General features: G+C 37.4%; 1 protein-coding gene across 1 annotated transcript in view; it reads right to left on the bottom strand.

The window, feature by feature from the left end:
* The window catches only part of REV3L (REV3 like, DNA directed polymerase zeta catalytic subunit), a 196,111-nt gene that overhangs the window by 22,016 nt on the left and 160,972 nt on the right, over positions 1-13,123 (bottom strand). Inside the window, exon 26 of the mRNA XM_061207643.1 lies at positions 6,599-6,708. Within this exon, the coding sequence (XP_061063626.1) occupies positions 6,599-6,708 (110 nt within the window). The remainder of the gene's footprint in view (positions 1-6,598; positions 6,709-13,123) is intronic.

Here is a 13,123-nt window from a genome sequence, read left to right as displayed (position 1 = left end):
GTTTATAGCAATACAAGCCTACATCAAGAAACAGGAAACATCTCGAATAAACAACCTAACCTTGCACCTAAAGCAATTAGAGAAAGAAGAACAAAAAAACCCCAAAGCTAGCAGAAGGAAAGAAATCATAAAGATCAGATCAGAAATAAATGAAAAAGAAATGAAGGAAACAATAGCAAAAATCAATGAAACTAAAAGCTGGTTCTTTGAGAAGATAAACAAAATTGATAAACCATTAGCCAGACTCATCAAGAGAAAAAAGGAGAAGACTCAAATTAATAGAATTAGAAATGAAAAAAGAGAAGTAACCACTGACACTGCAGAAATACAAACGATCATAAGAGATTACTACAAGCAACTCTATGCTAATAAAATGGACAACCTGGAAGAAATGGACAGATTCTTAGAAATGCACAACCTGCCGAGACTGAACCAGGAAGAAATAGAAAATATGAACAGACCAATCACAAGCACTGAAATTGAAACTGTGATTAAAAATCTTCCAACACACAAAAGCCCAGGACCAGATGGCTTCACAGGCGAATTCTATCAAACATTTAGAGAAGAGCTAACACCTATCCTTCTCAAACTCTTCCAAAATATTGCAGAGGGAGGAACACTCCCCAACTCATTCTACGAGGCCACCATCACCCTGATACCAAAACCAGGCAAAGATGTCACAAAGAAAGAAAACTACAGGCCAATATCACTGATGAACATAGATGCAAAAATCCTCAACAAAATACTAGCAAACAGAATCCAACAGCACATTAAAAGGATCATACACCATGATCAAGTGGGGTTTATTCCAGGAATGCAAGGAGTCTTCAATATACGCAAATCAATCAACGTGATACATCATATTAACAAATTGAAGGAGAAAAACCATATGATCATCTCAATAGATGCAGAGAAAGCTTTCGACAAAATTCAACACCCATTTATGATAAAAGTCCTGCAGAAAGTAGGCATAGAGGGAACTTTCCTCAACATAATAAAGGCCGTATATGACAAACCCACAGCCAACATTGTCCTCAATGGTGAAAAACTGAAACCATTTCCACTAAGATCAGGAACAAGACAAGGTTGCCCACTCTCACCACTATTATTCAACATAGTTTTGGAAGTGTTAGCCACAGCAATCAGAGACGAAAAAGAAATAAAAGGAATCCAAATCGGAAAAGAAGAAGTAAAGCTGTCACTGTTTGCAGATGACATGATACTATACATAGAGAATCCAAAAGATGCTACCAGAAAACTACTAGAGCTAATCAACGAATTTGGTAAAGTAGCAGGATACAAAATTAATGCACAGAAATCTCTTGCATTCCTGTATACTAATGATGAAAAATCTGAAAGTGAAATTAAGAAAACACTCCCGTTTACCATTGCAACAAAAAGAATAAAATACCTAGGAATAAACCTACCTAAGGAGACAAAAGACCTGTATGCAGAAAATTATAGGACACTGATGAAAGAAATTAAAGATGATACAAATAGATGGAGAGATATACCATGTTCTTGGATTGGAAGAATCAACATTGTGAAAATGACTCTGCTACCCAAAGCAATCTACAGATTCAGTGCAATCCCTATCAAACTACCACTGGCATTTTTCACAGAACTAGAACAAAAAATTTCACAATTTGTATGGAAACACAAAAGACCCCGAATAGCCAAAGCAATCTTGAGAACGAAAAATGGAGCTGGAGGAATCAGGCTCCCTGACTTCAGACTATATTACAAAGCTACAGTAATCAAGACAGTTTGGTACTGGCACAAAAACAGAAATATAGATCAATGGAACAGGATAGAAAGCCCAGAGATAAGCCCACGCACATATGGTCACCTTATCTTTGATAAAGGAGGCAAGCATATACAGTGGAGAAAAGACAGCCTCTTCAATAAGTGGTGCTGGGAAAATTGGACAGGTACATGTAAAAGTATGAAATTAGAACACTCCCTAACACCATACACAAAAATAAACTCAAAATGGATTAAAGACCTAAGTGTAAGGCCAGACACTATCAAACTCTTAGAGGAAAACATAGGCAGAACACTGTATGACATAAGTCACAGCAAGATCCTTTTTGACCCAGGTCCTAGAGAAATGGAAATAAAAACACAAATAAACAAATGGGACCTAATGAAACTTAAAAGCTTTTGCACAGCAAAGGAAACCATAAACAAGACCAAAAGACAACCCTCAGAATGGGAGAAAATATTTGCAAATGAAGCAACGGACAAAGGATTAATCTCCAAGATTTACAAGCAGCTCATGCAGCTCAATAACAAAAAAACAAACAACCCAATCCAAAAATGGGCAGAAGACCTAAATAGACATTTCTCCAAAGAAGAGATACAGATTGCCAACAGACACATGAAAGAATGCTCAACATCATTAATCATTAGAGAAATGCAAATCAAAACGACAATGAGGTATCATCTCACACCGGTCAGAATGGCCATCATCAAAAAATCTAGAAACAATAAATGCTGGAGAGGGTGTGGAGAAAAGGGAACACTCTTGCACTGTTGGTGGGAATGTAAATTGATACAGCCACTATGGAGAACAGTATGGAGGTTCCTTAAAAAACTAAAAATAGAACTACCATATGACCCAGCAATCCCACTACTGGGCATATACCCTGAGAAAACCATAATTCAGAAAGAGTCATGTACCAAAATATTCATTGCAGCTCTGTTTACAATAGCCAGGACATGGAAGCAACCTAGGTGTCCATCATCGGATGAATGGATAAAGAAGATGTGGCACATATATACAATGGAATATTACTCAGCCATAAAAAGAAATGAAATGGAGGTGTTTGTAATGAGGTGGATGGAGTTAGAGTCTGTCATACAGAGTGAAGTAAGTCAGAAAGAGAAAAACAAATACAGTATGCTAACACATATATATGGAATCTAAGGGAAAAAAAAAAAAAAAAAAAGGTCATGAAGAACCTAGTGGCAAGATGGGAATAAAGACACAGACCTACTAGAGAATGGACTTGAGGATATGGGGAGGGGGAGGGGTGAGATGTGACAGGGTGAGAGAGTGTCATGGACATATATACACTACCAAATGTAAAATAGATAACTAGTGGGAAGCAGCCGCATAGCACAGGGAGATCAGCTCGGTGCTTTGTGACCACCTAGAGGGGTGGGATAGGGAGGGTGGGAGGGAGGGAGATGCAAGAGGGAAGAGATATGGCAACATATGTATATGTGTAACTCATTCACTTTGTTGTAAAGCAGAAGCTAGCACACCATTGTAAAGCAATTATACTTCAATAAAGATGTTTAAAAAAAAAAATTATATCTTGATAAAGTTGATAAAAAATTAAAGGTACACATACTTTACATCTTAAAAGTTATTATAGGGTATATATTTGAGATTTTACCTAGTAGTGTTAGGGGTTTTACTTGAGTTCATCTGTGCTGTTTTGGCTAGTTTTAGTTGGAGCTAAGCTTCAAGAGAGCTGACCAGGATTAATGGAAGTTCTGGGTCACTTAACAGAATGTAGGTGACCAGCCTACAAAGAGAAAGACTGTTTTAAAATAAGTTTCTAGGGAATTCCCTCATGGTCCAGTTGGTTAGGACTCCATGCTTTCACTGGTCAGGGAACTAAGATCCTGCAAGCTGTGTGGCACAGCCAAAAAAAAAAAAAAAAAAAAGTTTCTATTTGTGTGTTACTGGTGCTTTTAATGTAGTTAAATAATGTTTATCTTTGGGTTGATAGATCCAAGTTCACATTTAAAGCAGTGATTTTCATTTCACATGGGGTGGGGAGTTAAGTGGGGATATTAGAATCACCTAGGAGGCTTTTCTCAATTATACTCAGATGAATTTCCCAAGAGATTTTTGTTCTAGTTCCCCACCACCCTTCTGCTGCCTCGGCAGTATGTGTGTTGTCAAACATCCTTCCCTACCCTGCCTGAGAATCACTACTACAGAGAGCTTCAATAACTGATGGAAGTAGGTCTATCCCACTAGGGTGGGATAAATATTATTGATAACCACTATTACGTAGAATAATTGTTTGGACCACTACAATATAAAGAAGTTCAGGGTGTTTACATTTATACTGTCTAAATGGACAATAATGCATAACTGCTCTAGAGAGAGAAACACCCTTCTAACAGAGTAATTTTGATGCTTTGTTAACCAATCTCCCTTAGCTAGACTCCAAGATTCATAAAGTCAGCAGTCCTGAAACTGGAGGGAGGCAATGGTCATTCTTCATCATGTATCAGATTTCCTTCATTCCGATGATAGCCTCAGGGAGGCTAAGCGACTTTTTGATGGCCATGCAATCAGCTAGGAGCACAGCTAGAAAGAGAAGCCAGATCTCACTCTTGGTTAATAACTCTTTCCCTCCACCAAGCATACATTTATTTTCCCTAGAGCAGTGCTTCTCAGTATGTTATCATTATTGTCCTCCCGCCCAAAAAAGTTAAAAGTAAATTTAACAAGAGAAAATAATTACTAAGGATTAAAATGTTGTTGGGTAGGGTTGAGCTCTGTGGGGCCAAAACCCACTGTACTTCTTTGCTCCTCGAGGACCAACTTGTACACTGCTGGGCAGTATTATTACCATTGAGAATGCATGCCCTAGAGTGAACTGCCCTCATACAGTGTATTTCAGTAAACATTTGTTGAATGAATCAGATGGTGAATGGTAATCAAAAGCTCTAATGATACTGCAGGGAATTCCCTGGCAGTCCAGTGGTTAGGACTCAGCGCTCTCACCGCCCAGGGCCCGGGTTCGATCCCTGGCCGGGGAACTAAAATCCCACAAGTGGGGCAGTGCGGCCAAAAAAAAAAAAGATACTGCACATCTGCAAATACAATTTCTTTCTTTTCCTTCTTTTCTCTCTCTCTCTCTCCCTCCCTCTCTCCTTCTCTCCCTCTCTCTCTCTCTCTCTCCCTCTCTCTCCCTTCCTTCCTTCCTATCTATCTATCTATCTATCCTGTGCTGTGTGGCACATGGGATCTTAGCTCCCCAACCAGGGATCAAACCTGTGCCCCCTGCATTGGGAGTGCAGAGTCTTAACCACTGGACTGCCAGGGAAGTCCCTACACTTTTTTGATTAGAATAATAAAAACCTGTGATGTCTTATGTAGAGAGATACCAATTTATGGCTCCACTGCTAACTAGTTGGGCAATCTTAGACAAATTTCTTATTCCAGGGGAATCTGCTCTTAAGTAGCATCTGAGAATGTGCCCCCTAGGGTTTTCTCCCAACCCTTTTAGGTCATGAAAACTCCTGACCTAAAAGTCCTCTTCCAGCTCTGACATTCTAAGTCTGTGTTTTCTGGTTTGTTTGAATTCCTAAAAATCTTACAGTCAGAATCATGCCAACTTCTGCTTCTGGGTGCGTGTTGTCAACTACTGACATGTTTAAACCCTGAATTAAACTCAACAATTTAAAGTTTAACTTTCTCCTCTTCCCTAAATATTTTGTGAGGAGCTCTGCTAACAAGGTGAAAAACTATGTTCCAGTAATTTTTATTTTGCTAGACTATTCAGCAGAAGTGGTTTTACAGAGCAGTGAAATACCCAAAGTCAAAGTGAGGAGTGGCTTTTGACGGGGAACAGTAGAGACTATGGGTAACTGGGGCCTGGATAACTTGGAACTATCCCCACCTGCTGATAATGAAGCTGCTATAGGAGGAAAGGTCTCATTCAGCATTAATATGATTATGCTGATTGTATGTGCATTAAAAAACCGGAGAAGATTAAATGCTGTTTAAAGATTACCTAGAAGCTATTTTCAGTGATTAGAAGCATTATCTCTGCTTGCTCCACTGCACTGTAAAGTGATCAGAGCTCCTGAGGCAAGTGCTCTTAGAATGATCACACTGTGACTCGAAGCCTTCAATATGAAAAAAATTTCAGACTCCAAGAAATTTGCATAATACCTATATTCTAGAAAAATTTTAATAAGTCATATAAATAAGATGTTACATAAATAACTGGGTCCTGAAAAATATCAAAGCAAGCAAGCAGGCTGAGGTTATTCAAGATTCAAAGGCAATTCTATCCTTTGGATAGAATGGGCTTCAGGATGATGGCTTCATGAAGTCTGTGAGCCTCTGGAATCAAATGGAAAATGTATCTGGAATCTGCACTGTTTATAGAAGAAGGTCAACAGATTTTGGGGCCCAGTGAAAAGTTAACCACTCACATCTTTGGCAACTGTCTTTCAAAAACAGTTTGATTATTTTAAGATATATATTTAAATTCAGAGAGCTGCAGCTATCTGAGGGATTCTTCACATTAAAAGCTGTTTCTTTAAACAGATTAGACTGCTGTGTATACAGTTTTTACAGATCCCTATCTACTTGGCTACCTGGAGGGATGCCTTGGGAATTTTCGCACTCTGTGGCTCAGGTCATATACATTTTCTGTCTCTTAAGATCATATCTGGTAAATCAGGACCTGTGTTAACTCCAATCACAAGATCATAAGGACTGAAAAGAACTTAGGTAGAACTCTATTTTTAGGAAGGATTACCCTTAAGCCATTTCAAACACTGAAATGAGTATCTGAGGAGATGCAAAAAGACAACTACAAAACAGAAAGTTCATTACCTGTCAGTATCACCGTATACAACCCTAGCACCCCACTTCTTGGTATCATTCACCAGTTTAATAGCTCGTTCCAAGGTTTCTCTGGCTTTGTGAACAATACTATCACCAACCTGTTGGTACAAACACATTGAAAATAATTTCTTAATGTAGTTTAGTATAAGACAATAGACTTTAATATATAATACTTAACTTTAATTATTAAATATTTCTAAAAATGAAACAAGGAGAAAAGAACATTAAAAAAGTCACCAGTGCCATCATTCTGTCTACAAGTACTCAAGAAGAAAATGAGATGAATGAATAATTTAAAAGAAACCAATCAATATACAGACTTGCCTGTGAGTGTATCAGTGAGTACAATGGACTGCACTATACACATAGCTACATTTGATCCTAGAAGAATAAGCCTTATTTATTCAAGGACTTTCTAAAATGCCTTTATAACCAACTAGGTAGGAAATTACACTATGTATGTGCATGTGGGTCTTTCAAAATTTTTCTGTTGGAGTGTTATGATAATTTCTTTCAATATCAGTAAAGCTTATGCTGAACCTATATCTCAGTGATTGGTTATACATATTTTTTAGATGATACTAAATACTGATACAAGGAAAAAATGCATAATTATATGATAGAAAATATATTACAAGGGTTCAATTTAAATCAAGTAGGCAGATATATGTCTAAGTTCTTTCATTGGTGATTGGTGAGTTTTAACAATGATCATGGCATGAGTTGACAAAACAAGAAGATGGTGGATCTTGACAAATATGAGAAGCAGGCTAATTATATTTCATAGTTAAAGAACTTAAGGAGACTAGTATAGCACTGCTGCTTCATTTATCAAACTCATTAAAGCTAAGGGTTGGGGAAACTGCCATTCAGCATAAATGGAACATTACTTTTTAAAGTTTTAAAATAAGAATTATGCACTTTTTCTTTTGTGTTAAGACGCAAACAGTATTTATAATGATCTTTCCCCTTTTACTGTAAAGTTTGAATTATCTGAACTAAATGCAGGATTGAAGAACATTTATTTTAAAAGGCTGTTCAAAGTTGTTACACAGGAAATATTAAGTGTATGAACAAAGGAATAAATAAAAAACTGATAGCAGAAACTTAATTTGGGTTTTAAATTAAGATCATGAATCCTGTTGAGACCTTTAGTGCATTAGAAAACCTTGAGAATATGAACTATAGCCTAATACATTAAAAAAAAATCATGTCACCTAATTGAAATTCAAGTTTGAATAAAATATTCAATCTGTCATCTTTTGCCACTTTCACACAAGATAAAAATATGTGGCAGCAAATAGCTAAATGGGTGAGCCATAGTGTTAGAGTACAATATGCTTTTGAGATATACACATACAAATACACACATATACTGGTCCTAAATGTCTGCCTCCTGCTGTCTAGTCTGACACATTTAAGCTATTATCTGGAAGAGTCAGAACTCCTTTGCAGCTGGCCCTGAAGTCCATGCAGTGTGAAGGACTTAGAGGCATGAGAGGGAGGGGCACGGGGGGGGGGGAGCAGTGGGAGAGAAGAAAGGAGTGGCAATTACATTAAAACTGATTCTGCTACTTTGTGTCATAGTTCCTAATTTGAAAAACATTACAGGGCCAAGAGACTGGATTTAAAAAGAGGAAATTAATTGATTTCACAATTTAGGCAATGGTTGGGATCCTGAAAAGTCATAATAAGAAAAATATTTAAAGTAAAAATTCTCTGAAAACAATGTTGGTGAGGATGTGGAGAGAAGGGAACTCTCCTGCACTGTTGGTGGGAATGTAAATTGGTGCAGCCACTATGGAGAACAGTATGGAGGTTCCTCAAAAAATTAAAAGTAGAACAACATATGATCCAGCAATTCCACTTCTGGGTATTTATCTGAAGGAAACAAAAACACTAACTGGAAAAGATATTTGTATCCCCGTGTTCACTGCAGCATTATTTATAATAGCCAAGACATGGAAACAAGCTAAGTGTCCACTGATGGATGAATGGATAAAGAAAATGGGGTTTATATACAATGAAATATTATTTAGCCATACAAAAGAAGGTAATCTTGCTGTTTGCAACAACATGGATGGACGCTGAGGGTATTATGCTTAGTGAAATAAGACAGAGAAAGACAAATACTTTATGATCTCACTTATACGTGGAATCTAAAACAAAAAAAAAGCCCCAAACCCCACTGAACTCATAGATACAGAGAAGAGACTGGTGGTTGCCAGAAGCAGGAGGTGGTGGGGGGGAGGGGGGGGGCGGAAATGGGTGAAGGTGGTCAAAGGTACCAACTTCCAGTTATACAATAATAAGTCTTAGAGATGTAAGGTACAGCATGGTGACTATAGTTAATAATAATATTGTATATTTTAAAGTTTCTCAGAGAGTAGATCTTAAAAGCTCTCATCACAAGAAAAAAATTGTAACTATGTGTGGTGAGGGATGTTAACTAGACTTATTGTGGTCTAAATGATATTGATCATTTTGCAATATATACAAATACTGAATCATTATGTTGTATACTTGAAACTAATATAATGTGTTATGTCAATTATATCTCACAAAAAAAGAAAGAAAAAGAGACAATGAACAGCCAGTTGAAAAAGTTGTCAGATATACATGTACGTGTATATACACCTTTATCACGAACAGTAAATAGTTTAGGAGAAAAATGTGAAGACATAAAATTTTTAATTTATGAAATAAACACATCAGTGACAGTGTTGAGCTGAGACAGAGACATTAACCTACAACTACTAGCTACATTACTCATTCTCTGCATTCTTATAGGAATTCTTGCTTACAAAGTCTTGTCTTTCTCTTTGATAGTCTAGATCTAGCATATTTTATGTGATCTTGGTGGTACTGTCAAATTTTTTTTTAAAGGAATTTCTTTATTTTTATTTATTTATTTATTTATTTATTTATTTTTATTTATTTAGTTTTGGCTGTGTTGGGTCTTCGTTTCTGTGCAAGGGCTTTCTCTAGTTGCAGCAAGCGGGGGCCACTCTTCATGGCGGTGCGCAGGCCTCTATTGCGGCCTCCCTTGTTGCGGAGCACAAGCTCCAGACGTGCAGGCTCAGTAGTTGTGGCTCATGGGCCTAGTTGCTCCGCGGCATGTGGGATCTTCCCAGACCAGGGCTTGAACCCGTGTCCCCTGCATTGGCAGGCAGATTCTCAACCACTGCGCCACCAGGGAACCCCTGTCAAATATTTTTGATTGTGTGTTCATTGAAGGAAAGCACACGGCCATAGTCAGTAGTCTATTTGCCTTTAAAGACAATAGCTTCCATTTTGACTCCACTGGAGCTAACTTTTGACATGTTCATGAGAGACCCTTTCTGTGATGTTGACAGCTTTATCCACTAATGACTTCATAAATAAGTTAACATTATTAAATTGTGATGTTGGCATGTAAAGAAGGGCCAAACGCAAGCTTGCAGTCATTAACCTCAGAATATCTGAAAAGTCCAGGGTCAAGGAGGCAGATGTTGCTTGGCCGTCAGTTTTCAACATGTTAGGTAGTAGCGTACTTCCTGGCAGAACTCTACTCCTCAACTTCTACTGCCAGATCAATACCCCCAAATTCTACTTATTCTAAGGTTAGGAGATATATATATATATATATATATATACACACACACACACACACACAATATATACACATACATATATATATATTTAAATTGAAGTACAGTTAATTTACAATGTATTAATTTCAAGTATACAGCAAAGTGATTCAATTATATATCTATATTCTTTTTCAGAGTCTTTTCCATTATTGGTTATTACGAGATATTGAATATAGTTCCCTGTTGTATACAGTAGATCTTTGTCGTTTACCTATTTTACATATAGTAGTGTGTATAAGTTAATCCCAAAGTCCTAATTTATCCCACCCCCCCGAATATTTATATAGTTTTAAAAGAAATGTTAATGTCTGTATTATTTTGCTACAAAATACATTAATAAACAAATTTTAAATTGAGAGGTAGGAAAAATATTAGTGGAATGTGGAAATGGCCTAAGAAAAGATTTGCTATTCTGGTTCTACATTATTAATAAAATAATTTCCACTTTTTCTATCAGGTCATTTAGATGAGTGTTTTTCTAATGTGAGTAATAATATGAATCCCTAGGACTGACAAAGTATTTTTTAATATTACCTAAAAATATACAAACTTGAAACTAGATATAAACATCTTATAATACAGTATTTATTGAAAAAGAGCCAAATATAAATGGACCCAGGCATTTCAAACCTGTGTTGTTCAATAGTCAACCGTAGTTTCAATGCCCTAAAAATCCTCTGTGTTCTGACTATTCATCTTTCCCCCTCCCCTCTACTCTAACAATGACTGATCTTTTTATTGTTTCCATAGTTTTGACTTTTCTAGAATGTCATATAGTTGGAATCACACAGTATGCAGCCTTTTCAGATGGGCTTCTTTCATTTAGTAATATGCATTTAGGCTTCCTCCATGTCTTTCGTGGCTTGACAGCTCATTTCTTTTTAGTGCTCGATACTAGTCTACTATCTGAATGTACCACAGTTTACTTACCCATTCACTTATGGAAGGACATCTTGGTTGCTTCCAAATGTTGGCAATTATGAATAAAGCTGCTATAATGATAATCTGTGTGCAGGTTTTTGTGTGAACATACATTTTCAACTCCTTTGGGTAAATAACAAGGAGAGTGATTGCTGGGCTTTCGTTAGTTGCAGCGAACAGAGGCTACTCTTCGTTTCAGTGTGTGGGCTTCTCATTGCAGTGGCTTCTCTTGTTGTGGAGCACAGGCTCTAGGTGCACGGGCTCAGTAGTTGTGGCTCGTGGGCTCTAGAGCTCAGGCTCAGTAGTTGTGGTGCATGGGCTTAGTTGCTCCACGGCATGTGGGATCTTCCCGGACCAGGGCTCAAACCCGTGTCCCCTGCATGGGCAGGTGGATTCTTAACCACTGCGCCACCAGGGAAGCCCTCTTTTTGTTCTTTTGACAGTGCCTTTTGTAGAGCAGAAAATTTTAATTTAAATTAAGTCCAGCTCATCAATTCTTTCTTTCATGGATCATGCCTTTGGTGTTACATCTAAAAAGCCAAGGTGTTACATCACCAAATCCAAGGTTATCTAGATTTTTTTCATGTTATTCTAGGAGTTTTATAGTTTTGCATTATATATTTAGGTCTGTGATACAATTTGAGTTAATTTTTGTGAAGGGCGTAAGGTTAGTATCTAGATTCATTTTTTTTTTGCATGTGGATGTCCAGTTATTCCAGAGCCATTTGTTGAAAACACTGTCTTTGCTCTACTGTATTGCCTTTGCTCCTCTGTTAAAGATCAGTTGACTATATTTATGTGGGTCTATTTTTGGAATCTCTATTCTGTTCCATTGATCTACTTGTCTATTCTTTTGCCAATACTACACTGCCTTGACTACTGTAGCTTTACAGTAAGTCAGTCCTCTGACTTTATTCTTCTTTAATACTATGTTGGCTATTCTGAGTCTTTTACCTCTTCATGTAAACTTTTTTTTTTTTTGGCCGAGTGGCTTGTGGGATCTCAGTTCCCCGACCAGGGATTGAACCCAGGCTATGGCAGTGAAAGCCCAAAATCCTAACTACTAGGCCACCAGGGAATTCCCCTTCATGTAAACTTTAGAATCAGTCTGTCAATATCAAGAAAATAACTTGCTGGGATTTTGACTGTGATTGCATTGAATCTCTATGTCAATTTGGGATGAACTAACATCTTGACAATACTGAGTCTTCTTAACCATGAACGTGGAATATCTTTCCATTTATTTAGTTCTTTGATTTCTTTCATCAGAGTTTTGGGATTTTCCTCATATAGATCTGGTACATATTTTGTTAGGTTTATACCAAAGTATTTCATTTTGGGGGGTGCTAATATAAATGGTATTGTGTTTTTAATTTCGAATTCCACTTGTTCATTGCTGGTATACACTGTGTATTAACCTTGTATCCTGCAACCCTGCTACATGATCGCTTATTAGTTCCAGGAGGGTTTTTTTGTGCGTCATTTTTGGGGGATTTTCTACATAGAGGATTATGTCATCTGGAAACAAAGACAGTTTTACCTTCCTTTCCAATCTGCATACCTTTTTTTTTTTTAAGGTTTATTTTTTATTGTATTGGCCGCATGGCACGGCATGTGGGATCATAGTGCCCCAACCAAGGATCGAACCTGCACCCCCTACATTGGAAGTGTGGAGTCTTAACCACTGGACCGCCAGGGAAGTCTCCCAATCTGCATACCTTTTATTTCCTTTTGCCTGTTTTATTGCATTAGCTAGGACTTCTAGTATGATGGTGAAAAACAGTGATGAGTTGGGACATCCTTGTCTTGTTCTTGACCTTAGTGAGAAAGCTACAAGTTTCTCATGGTTAAGTATAATATGAGCTGCAGGTTTTTTGGTGGATATTCTCCATCAAACTGACAAAGTTCTGCTCTATTCCTAGTCTCCTGGGAGTTTGTATCATGAATGGGTATTGGGTTT

The sequence above is a fragment of the Eubalaena glacialis genome, chromosome 12 (assembly GCF_028564815.1).
Source record: "Eubalaena glacialis isolate mEubGla1 chromosome 12, mEubGla1.1.hap2.+ XY, whole genome shotgun sequence".
Classification (NCBI taxonomy): Eukaryota; Metazoa; Chordata; class Mammalia; order Artiodactyla; family Balaenidae; genus Eubalaena; species Eubalaena glacialis.
The sequence above is the reverse complement of the archived record's forward strand: the minus strand, read 5'-3'. Positions and strand labels throughout refer to the sequence as shown.